This window comes from Zootermopsis nevadensis, unplaced genomic scaffold (genome assembly GCF_977971745.1).
Source record: "Zootermopsis nevadensis isolate Lab colony 2312 unplaced genomic scaffold, Znev_1.0 Znev_ptg000020l, whole genome shotgun sequence".
NCBI classification, from domain to species: Eukaryota; Metazoa; Arthropoda; class Insecta; order Blattodea; family Termopsidae; genus Zootermopsis; species Zootermopsis nevadensis.
Window position 1 is genome coordinate 3,500,081 of NW_028259152.1, and position 16,432 is coordinate 3,516,512.

The following is a 16,432-nucleotide window of genomic DNA, read 5'->3' on the forward strand; positions in this document are numbered from 1 at the left end:
GGGCGGCTATGATTATTTACATAAGCTTTTTCACCCAAAGACAATTTAGAAAAAGTAATTTGCCGTAACTATGACACACTTCCTTTGCTCATTATCATTATCAGAACAAAAAATATAATATATGACTAAAAATTCACAGTGCAGATAAGCAAACACTTCAAAATCAGAGAATGTACATCTTACGAAATATTACGCAGGTGACCGGACCTGAATGGATTACTTTGCATGCCCTAAATTCTGCATCAAATGAAGAACTAATGGGTAGTGGAAGATACAGAGTAGGGAAAGACCACTTGGAAAACTTAAATAGCTTAGATGTAAAGATGATGTTAAAAAGATCTTTAGTAGGGTATAAGAGTGTAGACTGTTGTCATGTGGTCCAGGATAGGGTCCAGTGGAGTTTCCTTGTAAATGCATTAATGAACCAACGGTTTCCATTAAGGGCTAGTAACTTGACTAAGAAACAACTGGCTCCTTAAATAGGATTCTGCTTAATTAATGTTTTAGTGTTAAATACGTTTTATATTCTATGGGAAAAGAGTCGATTTCGAGACAGGATTAAAATTGTCGCTCTAACCATTGGAAACGACGCGGTGTTTTTGGAAAGGGTATAACTTTGACACATAATGTCCAAAACAGAAAAGAAAAATATTTCCACGCACTTTGTAGCGACCAAATCGTGGCTCTGCGGTGCGCATGCCACGGGACGAAGTTGCCGCAACTTGCCAAGATTCGAGGCCTTCACGCCACTCGGAAGGGACAGGGAGGATGCTATAGAAATAGTCAGCTGTGAGCAGGTGATGAGGTCGTCGCTGCTCGTAGGATTTAGTCGGATGTGTGAAATACTACAAGTGTGTTTCCAATCACCACACCGCCATCGCCATTAAGACGCATTCTGTTCTGTTTCTGCTGCACTGAACTGCAAGGAGAAAGTCTGTAGGGAGTTCTCAAGGTATTGTTAAAATAATACAGGAAGTGTGTAACAACGTTTTTGGAGTGAATATTGTTCTGTTTTATTATGGTGAAGACAAAAATACATCTACTTCCTTGAAACAGGGCAAAAATAGTAACTCTGATCATATATTCTCTCATATCCTGTGACTATTACAACGAAACTGCAATCGTTATTAAACACATTGGCATTAAATAGTAGGCATATATGTAGTAAGTCGAAACACAGAGTTCCATGAAATAATAGCGGGTCACAAACCCCTACTTTGTGATATTCTAGACGTCTTGATGCGTATTATATCTAGATCTACAACAATGTCTAGCCTACTCAGCCTCCTAGCCAACGCTTTCGTATGATGGTGCTTAGGAATAGGACTGTTTACTGCTATGATGTTGTGGAAAGGATTTTGAGAAGCCTCGTCAGAGAACTAGATAAAGTTATGTACAATTTAGTTCCGAAGCATTAATCAGTGGGAAAAGCGTGGATATGAAAGAATTATTATTCTCATGTATGTTGGCAGTGCTGATAACCATTATTTATCCAGAAGCGAATACGTAAGGTTCAAATATATCATAAATTAATATTTAGGGACCTATAATTTATTGCATGCGGCGAATAAAGCATGTCTATATAAAATACAAAGTTCCTTCATAGATGCTGAATGCCAATATGGGAAGAAAATTTAATAATCACAGAAATTCTGTAATAAGAGGAGCCATCTGATTAGAAGTCTTCTGCCACAATGTTTTGCGTAATGTCTTCTTGTAGCTACATAATTAGATTCTTAAGTGCAATGTTTGCAGAAACCGTAGGAAATCTTCAACAACAGATGCGACGTATAACCTAAAGCCTAAGTCACACACAGTAAAACCATGTTTAAATTTAAAGAACAAATAAGTCTGAAATTTTTATGCCAACGGTTTAACAGAATACCGCGATATGACGTTGCAGTCTACTTTATATTTAACGCGACGGCATAATCGTATACTTATATGATCACACACACACATACCTGAAAACACATGCACATATTCATACACGTATGGATACATACATAGGCCTATATTTATACAAACAGGCATTCATGTGTACACATGATTCATGCTCACGTATTCGTCTATTATAGCATACCCGTCGGTTTGTGTGAGAGAGAAAGAGGGGACGATATGTAGTAGGTTCTGAAGTAAAAACATGGAAGAGAGAAGGCATGACCGTATTTATCTAAATTCCCCATATCACCAAAACCAAGTTTACGACTATAAATGAAACCAATTAGAAGAATATTATCAAAATGAGTACGGTGACGTTTCTGAAACACGCGTAGGTACTCTTGTGACAGTTGTCTTTCTTATTTGAAAATTCTAAAACATGGTGGTCGAGCGAGTGATATATTAATTCCTATACTTCATAGAATCTGGTTAAGACGTGAAAATAGCCTATCTTTAAGGCGAAAAATCATAAAGAAATTTGAAGAATATGTATATTAATGAAGAGTAATCTAATCCTTATATGTGATAACCCTTTTAAAATTCATGTCGGAAATATTTAATCCAGCTTTAGGGCAAATAAACCTGATGGAATCTTGCTATTCTGATTACTGTTTGATAACAAATAAACTCATATAAGTGTATCACACTTGATTTTAGGTGGGTTTAGAAAATCAAAAGAGCTTCACGTATCAGTGACCAAACTACCTGATAATTTTCGATCTGATTCAATATGGTCGGCATATACACCTACTGAATTTTGTCAAGCTATTAATTCTGCTTTATTTTGGATCAATTTAAGAGTAACTTTATTTAGGGGCCTGACATAATCGAATCTTTATAGGTATCATTTGAGTATCTTGATAGAATTTTAAATAGGATTCTTATGAGTATACCATGTGTATCATTCATTGTCAGGACTTTTCTTTAAACCCACGACGTTTCGGAGGCTGGTTCTGTCTCCGTCTTCAGGTCAGAGGTACCTACTCTGTTGGGTCCCTTAGATAGAGCTAAAGAATAGACGATGGAAGAAGTCCTGACAATGAATAATTTTAAGTGTAATCTACCGTCGTCAAAACCCTTTAGAATTAGTGCCTTCTTTATTGAAATCTTAACGTATCCTTTGTTGACATTCGCCTAATATAACTCAAGCCATACGTGAAGGTAAAATTTAACTTCCCCAACTTTATCGTTATTTAAACGTAGGTATCATTAATATCTACAACTTATGGTTAAACCATTTTCCAGTATGGTGTATATGTGATGGAAAATCGATGCAACAATTACCTATCTGTTAGCAATAAACTTGCCTCCCCTCTTTAGCAATTTATAGAACTTGGCTCTGCCACAAGCACACGACAGTCAAACAGGAGTAAGGCATTTTATATTTATACCTATTTAATTTCCAAATTACATAACCGTCTCTCCCTTAAAAAATATCTAATCATGATGTCCTGGCACTGAAACGTTTAGTGAAATCCAAGAAGAAAGCCAAGCTTCATCTTTAATTGGCTTTATCGACAATAGTTACGTTATAAGATTTGAGGTCAAATTTCGCATTGCGTTTCAGTGAAAACGTTTATGCACATTCTTTGCATTTCCATTATTTATATAATTACCCAGGTCCTAAGAATAAAAAGGATGTTATTTTGTTTTCGTTGATTGAGTACCGAAACGCAATTTATGCTAAAAGAACAAAAAGACTTAAAATTAATTAATAATAATGAATTATTTAATAAGTAATTGCAAGTTTTTCCTGAATTTTGTCTCTCAGAATTAACTTTCAACGCTTTTTCTGTCAGCCTGATTAAATGGTTAGAGACGCAATAAGCCGTGCGGAATTTGAAGACACAGTGACGCCTGTTTCTGAGAAATGTGCTATGATTAACTTATGTGAGCGGACCTGATGAAAATCCGAGGGTAGCCAGCTTCTGGATTAAATCCAGGAGACTCCACAGTGTGAATGAGATGTACTACACGCTCATCTAACCTGCCCTCTACGTCATTCTGTCTGATTACTTTATCTAGTCAAGAATGCGATCACTTCTATCATGAAGTTTTAACTTTGTCTTATTTATAGGCGGACTGTAACAAAATGGCATGTACTGTGACTCGCTGGGCTAAAATGTGTGTAGGAAGAATAAAAGTACAAAGAAAATTAAACATAATAGATAAATGAAAGGAATAGCATTAGCGTGGAATGACTGGCAGAAATTATAAACGCGAAAGTCATCATAACCTGGAATTGAAGTCCATAATTCCTGTTTATAGTCCATGCTACGAGCCTGGCAATTACTCACTGCACTTCACATTCCAGAAGGTAGAGTGAGGGAGGGATGATTTCATTATTAGAATTATCTAAATAAAGAAACAAATGTTAAATCGGCAAGTACCGTTGCTAGGCCTACACGAATTGTATCTTACGCTCGAGTCTGGTTAAAATAACATACAATAAGGTGCAAGTTCTTGGTATGAAAAATCTAACGCAGGTCCTAAAGTATTTACGAAACACGTAGAAAACAAGCGATAATAACGAAAATATTTATAGCTGGCTGTTTTAATAATGCATGAACAACAGTGATAGAACTTATAAGAAATTGAAGTGTAATTTGAATCTTGAGGTAAATCGTACCACCAGAGTTAACTGTTTATATCTTGCTGCTGCAACGTTTCTATAAGGGCGATGTAAACAATGATTGTTGTCTGTGAATCGGTAAGAGTAAGAAACGGTTCTATGGCTTAATTTTTAAGTTTCTATCCCGACATTCGTCTTGGAGAAGTGCTGCTGTTGATGGAAATCGGATAAACGACCGGTTCTTGAACAACGCATCTCTCCTCACGAGGACGGCCGCGTTTTCTATAGGAATGCGTGGTTATATTTCTTTGAATAAGAGAAAGATGAACGATTCTGCGGAAGCCAACTTATGAATCAGGAAAACCAACAGCTCAGAGGTGGCATCTCTTGCGCAACAGCAGATGGTATTAACACCCACGCAGTGTATTCCACTCATATTCCCGTGCCGGCTCTGTTTGCGTCATGTCATCATGCTCCATGATTCGGTGCCCATAATATTATGGAAACTGTAACATTTTTATCCCAAGCTATGGAGATCTCTGGAAAGAATTTTCTTCAGTGTTGGCCAGCCTCAACTGTTCATTTTCTCCAATTAAGTCTATTGGAAGTCCTGGAGGAGACAGGAATGAAGCCACGGTGAGCTCATTTATTCTTGCTTATTGTGAAAGAGAAATGATTTGCGGTTATGTAATTTGATAGTTACAGGTGTAGTACAAATAGTTTTGCAACAAATCTCTTGTCTACATGAAGGAGGGTCAAAATTTTAAATGTTCATCGAATATTATATTATTAGGGTAATCATATAAAGAAGGATGGGATGGAATGACATGCAACATGAGTGGGAGATACGAGAAATATGTACAAAATTTTGGTTTTGAAATTTGAAATGAATAGGAAACTCGGGAGACTTAGGCGCATATGGAAGGATAAAATTAAATTGTTCTTTAATAAATAAGACGTACCAATGTGAACTTGATTCCTCTGGCTCAGGATACGAACCATTGACGAGCTCTTGTGAAAACGGTAGTGAACCTTTGGGTTTCAGGAAAGGTGGAGAATTTGACTAGCTGAATGGCATTAGCTTGTCTAGAATTATTATTTGGTCATGGTTATTAAGATCATTTGAAATGGTTATTTGGGACAACACGGTATGCAAAATTGCAAAGCATGTATTTCGAAAGTGGTCCTATTTATACGCCAAATTAGAGTAGACTTTTCTAGGCTTGATTATTCTGCAGTGTATAGTCTGGTTCTGAAGCACCCCCCCCCCCCCCCCCCCCAGTCACTTCATCTGCTTGACCACACTGTGGTACGTAATTTCCGACGCTAAAACGCCAGACTGCCCGATGTACAAAAAGCTCTCTGGTGTCACGCCAATTACACATGACTGAGACATTGATTTCTCATGGCCAATTTGGTGACGTATTTGAACCCATATAAGCAAGAGAAACCCGTTACTTAATCGCGAATAACAAAACAGATTCGCTGAGTGATAGCGTGCTAGATTCCGGGAGGAATGAAGTTTTTCTCGTTTCATCAGTACAAATTGTTCTTTGACTGCTTCTTGTGCCATGTTTCTCAATTCACAATTCGTCCCAACTTACCTCATCCCACACTATAATGGCACCTGGCTGAGACCTAGACCTAGAACAAGTAGGCATTTTGCTTGTTATAATTAGCATGCTATTGTTGGTTGTTCTTCAAGCTCTTGCGCGAAGAACAGCTTATGGGCGGTCTGTCGATCTGTCTATATGAAACGATTTTCGAAACAACAGGAAGTCTAATTGTTGGAATCCATTGTTGCCCAACAATGGGATCCACTATTGCGCAACAATGGCCTGGGATAACACTAGTGCAAGAATGATCAAAGACCTCGGATCACGTTAGTGCATAAATGACCTAAGTGACGGCGCAAATAACGCATTTGGAATGTAAGTGTTTTCCAAGAATGCAATTCTGTCGTTAAAAACGAAGCTGCGCTATTGTGGCACTCTGGACCTCAAATATACCTGGCAATTTGTTTTGCTTCCAGATTTTGAATTATATTGTTTTAAATCATATAAGAGTAGATTTTTCATAGTACTCATTTGTATCAATAAAATGCGTTTATTTGAATGAGATATTTCAGGTTTTCTAATTAATATACTTTCTATAAACCCTGTGATGATACAATGTATAATATCCCCCAAAACGTTATTGATAACTTATCAAGTAAGCAGAAAAGTTGTTTCGATCTTACGTATTTATCCGGTCTTTAGCGCCTAGTTTAAGTCCGTAAGCTGGACTATTATAACCTAAATATTTGACACAGCGTCATTAAATAACATGCAGTTCAAACCACGATATCCCGTTGAAGCACATTAACGTAAAAAAGCAATTGTGCAGCGCAGTCATAAACCCACGACGGCAATTCACGCAAAGCGGCGTGGCAAATAGACGCAGTGTGGCGTGTGGTAATACTTATCGGGTTATCAACCGATGACGCATCAACATGGCGAAGGACACAAAAACAACAACAGGTGAATGTGTTTGCTGCAGTATTAGTAATTAAAAAGAACAATATGAATCGCGTAAAAGCAATAATTGAAAGTGTATGTTCTGCTGGTTGCATCAGTCTGTCGTGCTGAGATCCGTGTAGTTCTAACAATCACCTACATAATGGGCGCAACTATAAAATTACACAAAATGTTTACAAAATCTAAAGAATGAGAAATTGCATGAAGCAATGTCTTTTTTGAGAGGTTAAAGAAAGCTTAGTTAGCCAACCAAAAATTCTCTCGCTGCTGGACACTACCCACAGCAGGATGATACAGTTCTCATCCTTACACAATTTATTTACATGTGATCAATTTTAATATCATTAACAAATGTCCATGAAAGGGTCCAAAATAAGATTTAATTAAAATCTATTCAGCCATTCTTGAGTTTTTTCATGCTCACGAACAAACGGACGCTACGCATACATTTCCTAACTTGTTTAATTGTAGGATAGTACACTAAGTACTGGACCTCTGAGTCTCCCCATTACTTGCCTCTTATTCAAAGAGGTCTCGTGTTTGAACTCAAGTGTCGCCATCAATATTAAAGGAATTTCAAAGGAATGAAACCCATAAAACTATAGACGGAAGTAGAGCCAACTCGCGAAACGTCGTGTATATATAATACACCTCAGACAACGAACGCTCCACGTAATATGCCAACTGGTGTTACCAAGTTACATTCTCAGGAGTCCTTAAATGCTGTGTGCCATCTGTTGACTCTCATCTATACGACAACACAGGCTATTAATAGTCCTATTGGGAACACCTGGATCGTACTTGTTTGCAACTGACAAGCAACAGACAGTTCGGGTCATATAATTTAATTCACAAATAATATACAGAAATAAATTATAAAGCAGGTCTATTTATTTACCAAACGTTCAATCCTTTATTAAAGCAATTTTGATTCATGACACACTGTAATATCGACATTGGCCAGGAATCGTGTTTACCTTCGTAAGTACGATGAAGTTATGGGTTGGACGATTGGGGTTCGGTTCTCAGAAGGGGGTGCACTACAGAGCAGGCTGTTTGATAGTTATACAGTAAGAACTAATAAATTGTGCTAAAATGGCACATATCCTTAGCATGCAGAAACAACACCAACAACGAACGTCGCGGTTGAGGGGTTAGCACCGCTGCTTCACAGTCGGGAGGTCCAGCGGTTAAATCTCGGCTCTTCAAGCTATCCTGACTGAGACTTTTCGTGGTTTAGCTCATTCCCTCCAGACAAAAGCCAATGTAGTGCCGTAAATTGTTTGTTCGACATTACTTATACTTCTGAGCTATTAGAGGCATCGTTAAGTAAACCATAAATAAGTAAATAACAACGACGACATTTGGACATATGCATAATTCAATAACTCTGAATAATTCAACTAACATTCCTACAAAATTTTCTTCCTATAAAAAGAATAACTCCATAATTATATACTTATTTGATAGTTTTACAGAGATTTCTTTTCACAAAAAGAAACCCTAAAAATATGTAATAAAATGTATAATGAAATATAATATACGGAATATTGACAATAAAATTCGAGCGGATAATTAAACGTATAATTAAATTTTATAAAATAACTCCCAAATTTAGAATTTTGCGTATAAACTAAAATCTGTACCATAAAATATAATTCTGCCTAACAAGAAATGTATTAATCTATAAAAATGAGCTAAGTAGGCAAGAAGTATTTGATAATGTTAATAGAAAGTTTCTGTAATATTACAGTACGGCAAGATATAAACAAGTAACCAACTAAATGAAGCAGATTTGATCTTGAGAAACTGTCTTCAGATAGCGGTATGGGTGGAACATTGAAAAATATTATGTATACACAACAACCGATTTTATCTACACATTAATTAAAGGATTTCATTTTCTACGTGTGGCGTGTTCGTGAAGATAAAACCTGTGCCCACGTAAGATAAAGTTGGAGTTACGTAGTTTTAGAGCAGACACGTGCTATCTTCAGGGACATTAAGAATCAAGTGGGCAATAAAGTGGAAGGTATCTTACAAAGATGAATAAAAACACACACAGAGTTGAAAAGTGCACTCCAGTTGGAGTGCTCGTAATACCCAAATAAGATATTTGCAAATTTACATCTTCGTTGAGCCGAATATTAATTAAATTAATACAAACTAATCTAAAAACAAGAAAGTTAAGAAGTGTTATTTCAGATTCATATGGTTTCGATTATAATGAACCAATTCTAACAGAAATTAAATTCTCAAAACAAGTTTCAGTGCAGACGCCCAATATCCAATTTAATCTAAATTTGTTCACTGGCTTCGAAGATGAGACATACGAACAGACGTGCTTGCAGACACTATCTCCTCATAATACATTTATTTTATGTATTTTTGCAAAGTGCATACAGAAATAGTATAGAAGTAGTCTTACGATGTCTAATTATCGTAAAAATCCCTGCATAGTGAGTGCTAAAGGAATGTTTAGAAGACAGTCACTTGACATGACTTGAACAAAGCGCAGATGTCCATGCTGTACACAGAGCCTGCATTTTTAACCTGAATTAGATACGCCGAAGCGGTTTAGCATTTCGTAAGAACGTTTTCTGAAAAGAGGAGAAAGTTTATAATCACGCCTGTCTTGTCCTTCCCCACCGCCAAATCTAATGTAGCGAAGAGGAACTAGTTAAAGTGGAATTAAGTGTAATTAAGAGCAGATAAAATCAATGAGTTATTCGATACGATTCATTTCAGTTTCTTATCTAAAATCCTAAGAATGAAAACGTCGTACAGAAGTACTATGGTCTTACGTGTTCATATGGGCATGAAATTTGGCTTTTCAGTATAATGAAAAAACATAAATAGTATGAGATTTAAGGTTCTCACTCCGGCGATTATGAAGATTTCTTGTCTTTTAGGATGCTGCACTGTGTAGTCTCGTAGACACTGACCCACATTTCAATTGTGTTTTCTATCTCCATTATCAGAGCGATCTGGTAATTAATAAATTGATTTTATGTAATACAGGTAAAAATCGAAACGCTGCCTTATTATTGCGATAAAACACTCCGTGCTTTAATAATCTATGGGTGACTTTTCTCTTAGATCAGAAAGTCATTCATAGAGGCACATGACAAAACCTCACGTGGAGGAGCTGACGTAAGCTATTTCGTTCGTGTAGTCTCATAAGATGCGTTATTTCTGAATCTATTACAGTTTCACACCCCTTCTGCCCACTCAGAAATGCCAGGAACACATCCAAAATACCGTTCAGTGACAACTAACGACTGCTAAGTTTACACACTTGGAATTTATTCTATGTTTTAGAGAGCGTTACACTCTTGAAAAATATTCTAAACGTACTTGGAGACTGGGACTCGATCAAATGATGTCGGGACGAAGAAACGATGGAACTGGAGTTACCCATATAGCTACACTTAATAATTTACAAAACTTATTTTCATTTACACTGTTTATTTAACTAATTGATCTCTTTCTCCTTCAAGATTAAAGACACAATTCTTGACGAGATAATGAGCACTCAAAACCATTTTCTTCTCTACTTGAAGTTTCATGAGACTTCCACGAACGTACGTTAAATTCACACATAGTAAAGGACCTCTGATATTGCAATGTAATGTTCCGTTTATTCTTGAGACAGAGTCTTCGATTTACATTAGTTTTGATCTGGTATATATCAAACTGGAGTAACCTAATACTGCATTACCAAGTCGGAAAGAGCAACCATGGTCAGTACAACAACAGCGTTACTGAACTGGGAGTCCGCAAGTTATGTCTAAGAAGTTCATGAGATGAGTAAATTCTACTATGAAGATGGTTTCTTTTGGCTTCTTGCGCCGTGTAGTCTGGTAAAACTTTACCGACGTTTCAGAAGTCCTTGCTGCTTCCATCATAAGGGCGATGAGACCACACGGTGCGCAACAACTCAGAAGACAGCCATCTTCATATTCACCTCTGTGAAAACCTCAAATATTAATACAAACTTTCGGATTCCATAGAGGCGGGATACTTCTTACCAGCTGAGCGACTATTATTTTTCTTAAGGATTCTGCTTCATAGAGTGAGATTGTTCAGAAATACACACGAAAGTCAATTAGACATGCTAGAGCCATTGCAGCATCCTGTTGTTCAGCAAAACTAATTCTGACACGTTGAAGAGGCCAAGAGCGTCTGGCAGAAGGCTGCAAGCTAAGCGGAATTTTCCACTGAATATCATTCATTATCTCACCTCTCTAACTGACAATCACTAACGATACTAAGTGTCCACCACAAACGTCCTTCATAGTATACATATTTGCCGACTAACTTTGTAGTTGTGACCTAACACTCTAAACAATGCATCCCATCTCAACTCGGATAACAAAAACTGTATAAAAACAAATAAGTAATAAGGTGTTTCATAATTTGTACTTTCTCCTGATTCTACATCAAGAAAGATCCAATGGCTGACAAACGTACCATGACGAGGAAAGAATATAAAATATTTGTTTGTAAAATCTTTTAGAATGATGTAACTTGGAAGAAGGAATATTAATTTTTGATCTAAGCTCACTTAAGTCAGGGCAGACACATACACAGAAAAAGCGGCAGTTCTAATGTGGAGACGTACAGCATCCAGCTACAATAAGATATCTTGGCATGAACAAAGATCTGCAATAGGTTTCATTCCTGTGTGCACGCAATGTTGCTCACTTTTCACCATCCTTTTATCCTGTACATTACGTCTGACATATTTCTCTTATTATTTTTAAACATTGATGGACTTAAATCAATTAAGGGCTGAGGATCTGATAGAATAAAGATCAGTGTGTAAACAAATTGCATTCAGGCTGTCAATGAATTACAACTCTGTACTGATACTTGTTACAGGTCATGGCAGCGTCTGCTGCAGTCATATTAAGTGTATGGGCTGCAGTATTAGACTCTGTTGTAAGCCAGATCGTAGTTCAGGAAGTGGATGTTGGCAGCACAGCTGTTTTACTCTGTCACAGCAATGATGATCACCACAGGTTCCAATTTTGGGAACTAGAAGGGAACCATTTAATTGGTCCTGGAAATGAAGTTGACACATCAAAATACAAATTTGAGGTTCTGTCTGGTACTTTGTACATTAAGGTGAGGTAATCTGACCCAACATTACCCATAAATTATAATATAATGCAGTGATATTCAATTTTTTTTGTTCGTGTACCCCCAAAGTTATTGGTGCATAATTCAAGTTATACATAGTATATAATCTACATCTAAAATAAATTAAATAAATTACATTACTGATTATTCAGTGTTTATCATAATTTTTTTTTAATTTCACGTACCCCCGGGGGTACGCGTACCCCAGGTTGAATATCACTGATATAATTGAGCAAATATTCACAAGGCTATATATCATACATTAAATTTAATATATGAGGGATACAACTTAACTGACTATTATACGTTGTCCAAACTGGGGGGGTGGGGGGGGGTTTTCCATCTCCTAACAATTTATCACCCTGTTGCACCAAAAGAGCACTAGGATGGGTAAAAACTTCGGTTGAATGACAAAGCATGAGAGAGAAAAAAGTTTAAGCATGGTACTGACATTGACCAAGAGATTCATACTAAAACTTCTGGAATGCTGGAACAAATTAATTCTGAAGGAGGCAGAGTGTCTCAGAATGTGACTCAAAAATTATTCTACTGTATTCATTACAGAATTTTTTTTAAAAGTTTAAAACAAATCTCAATATTCCTTATAAAATGACACAATGTGTTTTATGTACCAGTCAACATTTGTAAATTATATGCGTTGCACATCAAAAGATGAAAGTATATTTATCTGAAGAAGCAAATATCATGAAAGCATATGTACATAAATCTACACACTTAATTTTCATATTGTTAGCATTCTTTTCCATTCTTATTGCAGGTAGTTTATCAATCACACTCTTAACCATTCCACAGTTATAAAATTAAACTGCCTGTATTTAAAGCCAAATTACGTGCATTCTACTTATATTTCTGAGACCATATTCTCTATTCTCTAAGGTAGTCCTGGCATAAGCTTTAATCCTTATTCTCATATAACTGGTTTTTCATGACTGGGAATACATGAATGACTGAGTCACATTTATCTCTTACCAAGAATGTTTGATTGCCCCAAGGCAATTCTTAATACATTGGCACTGAAATCAATTCAGACACTGTAATGCCTACTTCATTCCACTTTTCTTTAAACTGTGCAATGAGAACCTGGGAAGAGCAATGTTTAATTTATCTAGTAACATCCTACTTGCTACTTGGCAACTAACATAATTAGAGACCACAGAGTTGCCTCATTTATCATCCTTTCTTCATGTTTTAATGAGAGAGCAGAATGATGTATAACATATATTGGAGTAAGAGGATTATTTGGATATGACTTTGAGAGTCTTGCTAGAACGTATAAATTACAAGTTTTCTTATTTGAGTTTATGGAAGTGTTAATCCATGCAGATCATGCCGAAGGAGATCTATAATTAGCCTTAACCCTATGTTGCAGAGTGTGTCAACAGCTGAAGCAGGGTTTTACAAATGCTTCTCTAGAGGACTGACAAATTCATCATTTGCCATACACAGCATAGAGCTAGTCGTGAAGAAGGATTGGGAAGATGTGTGGGAAACAGACACAGAAGTATGTTGCTTCATTCAAACGCTGTCATGTCATTTCCTGCTAGCCTGTATTTTATGGTCACACTAACACAGACTGAAGCATGAAATCTATCCAGTATATCTCAAATTACTACAAAATATCAAGGCTTTGGCTGTGCATTACTAGCATACCACTAAACCATTAACCCTGAATTGAAGTCCAGCTTACAACCCTGTAGCACAGGGGTTTAAATCCTATGTTCCGATATGACAAATGTCAACCAAGACAGCTCTTATTCTTCCTTAAATTTTTATTTTATAAAAGCAGACTAACTAACAAACATCTGGCACACTTGACTATCACTGTTACTAATATAAATTTGGGAAATCATTAAGTTACTTTTAATTACCTAAACACTGTGTCACAAATGTTAAATTCACTTTGCTACCAGTTAATTCATAATTACCTGAAGATTTCTGTCTTCTGGGTTGTTGCGCTGTGTAGTCTGGTCGATGGTTACCAACGTTTCAGAGGTCATACTGCCTCCGTCATCAGGTCGATGAATATTCATACGACCTCTGAAACGTTGGTAACCATCGACCAGACTACACAGCGCAACAACCCAGAAGACAGAAATCTTCATACTCACCACTGTGAAAACCTCAAATCTTTCATAATTACCTACTTAAGCACCACTAAATAACCACTCTGATAACTGTTCAAATAAATGACACAACACAAACCAGAACTCTTACACTACAAAGTATTGACTTAATAAATGGTGTATTATGTTGCAGACAAATGTTTACAGAATACTGGTGGTTGTAGCAGCATTAATATTGCTGCTTGGCTTAGCCTATTTTGTGTACCGATTCATTAAGAGACGAAGATCATCCAGGTTTGGAGGTAAGCTTATTTCTCAACGTGGAGCTGATTGAAAGAGCAACATAATAGAGGCTAGTAATATCAGAACACAAACAGCACCAGAGTTTACTTTACCACACACATTTTGCAAGCAAAACTGGATGAATGCTGCTTGACCAAATAAAGTTAGTGCTTATGCTTAACTAAGTACCATTCCATGTACATGCATGGGGCAGTGAAGGTAAAGCTCCACATTCTTTATTTGAAGACTGGCTGTTGTGGAGAACATGCCAGTACTAAATTTTAGATTAATTAATAATCATAGCTAGGAGCCAGCCTAGCCCAGTCAGTATAGTGACTGGCTACGGACTGCACGACCCGGGTTCAATCTCCGACGGGAGCAGAGGATTTTTCCTCTAGCCTCTGTGTCCACACTGGTTCCGAGGCCCACCCAGCCCCCTATCCAATGGGTACCGAGGTCCTTTCCTGGGGGTAAAATGCCAAGGTCAAGAATGAGTAGGAGTTATAACTCCTTCCCCCCCCCCCCCCAAGTGCCTACATGGCATAAAGTGGGACAGTTTTACTTTTACCTTTTTAATAATCATAGGTAACACAGGCATATTAAGACACTACGAAAATTAGCCCAAAAATTTATGTAAATGTTTTCATTTCTAGATTTGTCTGATGAAGAATCTCCAGATGAAGCAGTCACACATGGAGTATCATACAATGTTTCAAACCTTCCGCCTGTGACACCAACCAACATCCCTAATAATCAGGGTGTGGATAACCCAGCTCTGGAAACTGATTTTCCTAAGGTGTTCAAAGTTCTACAGACAACTAGTCACTCACCAATGTGATACAGCACTGCAAAGTAGTGTGTGTGTGTGTGTGTGAGTGAATGAACAGTTTTTATGGACTATGTTTTCAACATTCAAGTTTCTTGTATTATAATGCGAACATTCTTTGATTGAGCAGCAACTACGAGGATACCACTGGTAAGATATAAAGTGCAATTAACATTCAGATAAGAAATATTAATTTTAAAGTAATTATCCCATAACTGCTCATTTTTCCTTCAGAAATAATTAAGTCTGATCACTAAAATATCTGTGAAATAAAAAACTTTCACATCTCTCCATTTCATTATTTCTGTTTTCAAGTACCTCTATATCAGCATTATAAGGATTCTTATTTTGATTTCAATGTAATAGTAACTCTGTTGATCATACAGCACAGGCTAACTGTAAAATATATTACATCAACATTTGCCTAATGTGAAAGCCAAGACAGAACTGGCCTAGTCAAACTTGGGTTTCAATACAAAAGTATAGAAAAACTGAATATGATTTTTGTGCTGCTGCAACATGCAGTCTGGTAGAAGTTAAAGACATTTCAGAGGCATTTGCTGTCTCCAGCATCAGTCTTAACTGCACCTCTGAAATGTCAGTAAACTTCTACCAGACTACATGGTGCAACAACCCAATACAGTTATCTCCACACTCACTGTTGTAACATCAAATCTCAACTGCTTCTTGCTAGTGTGAAACGGAAAAAAACAGTATTACCCGTACTTTGCAAAAACATTTATAAACTCTATTTGAGCTGCAATGGTTCTGGCAATTCTAAATCTACCTCTGGATAATAAAGCATAACAGAAAGACAGCTATACACAACCACCATACTTCATAATATTACTTACTATTATAATACTGGTGCATAGGTAAAGTATAAACACTGAGTATACTTTTATGCCATTTATAATCATTGTGTGTGAGGAACATAAGTGTATGTCGGCTCACATCTTTCATTACTGAAACTAGAAGAAATTAATGACAAAACAACAATCTACATCAGAAATACATATTAAAAGAATGTAAATATACAAAAGCTCACCACTAATGGTGTAGCTTT

The 16,432-nt window shown here is 36.7% G+C and overlaps 1 protein-coding gene across 1 annotated transcript; it reads left to right on the forward strand.

Moving 5' to 3' along the window:
- Positions 1-731: 731 nt before the first annotated feature.
- Positions 732-15,659, forward strand: LOC110826817 (uncharacterized). The gene is made up of 5 exons (XM_022057835.2): positions 732-952; positions 11,914-12,159; positions 13,565-13,696; positions 14,452-14,560; positions 15,194-15,659. Exons 2-5 carry the CDS (start codon positions 11,917-11,919, stop codon positions 15,376-15,378), a joined length of 669 nt encoding a protein of 222 aa, XP_021913527.1. The 5' UTR covers positions 732-952; positions 11,914-11,916; the 3' UTR covers positions 15,379-15,659.
- The last annotated feature ends 773 nt before the right edge of the window (positions 15,660-16,432 follow it).

Excerpts from the sequence above, each read along its gene's own strand:
- LOC110826817 (XM_022057835.2), top strand. The coding sequence starts at position 11,917 with ATGGCAGCGTCTGCTGCAGTCATATTAAGTGTATGGGCTGCAGTATTA. Across the intron at positions 12,160-13,564 it reads CTGGTACTTTGTACATTAAG|AGTGTGTCAACAGCTGAAGC; the intron begins GTGAGGTAATCT and ends CCTATGTTGCAG. Across the intron at positions 14,561-15,193 it reads AAGATCATCCAGGTTTGGAG|ATTTGTCTGATGAAGAATCT; the intron begins GTAAGCTTATTT and ends TTTCATTTCTAG.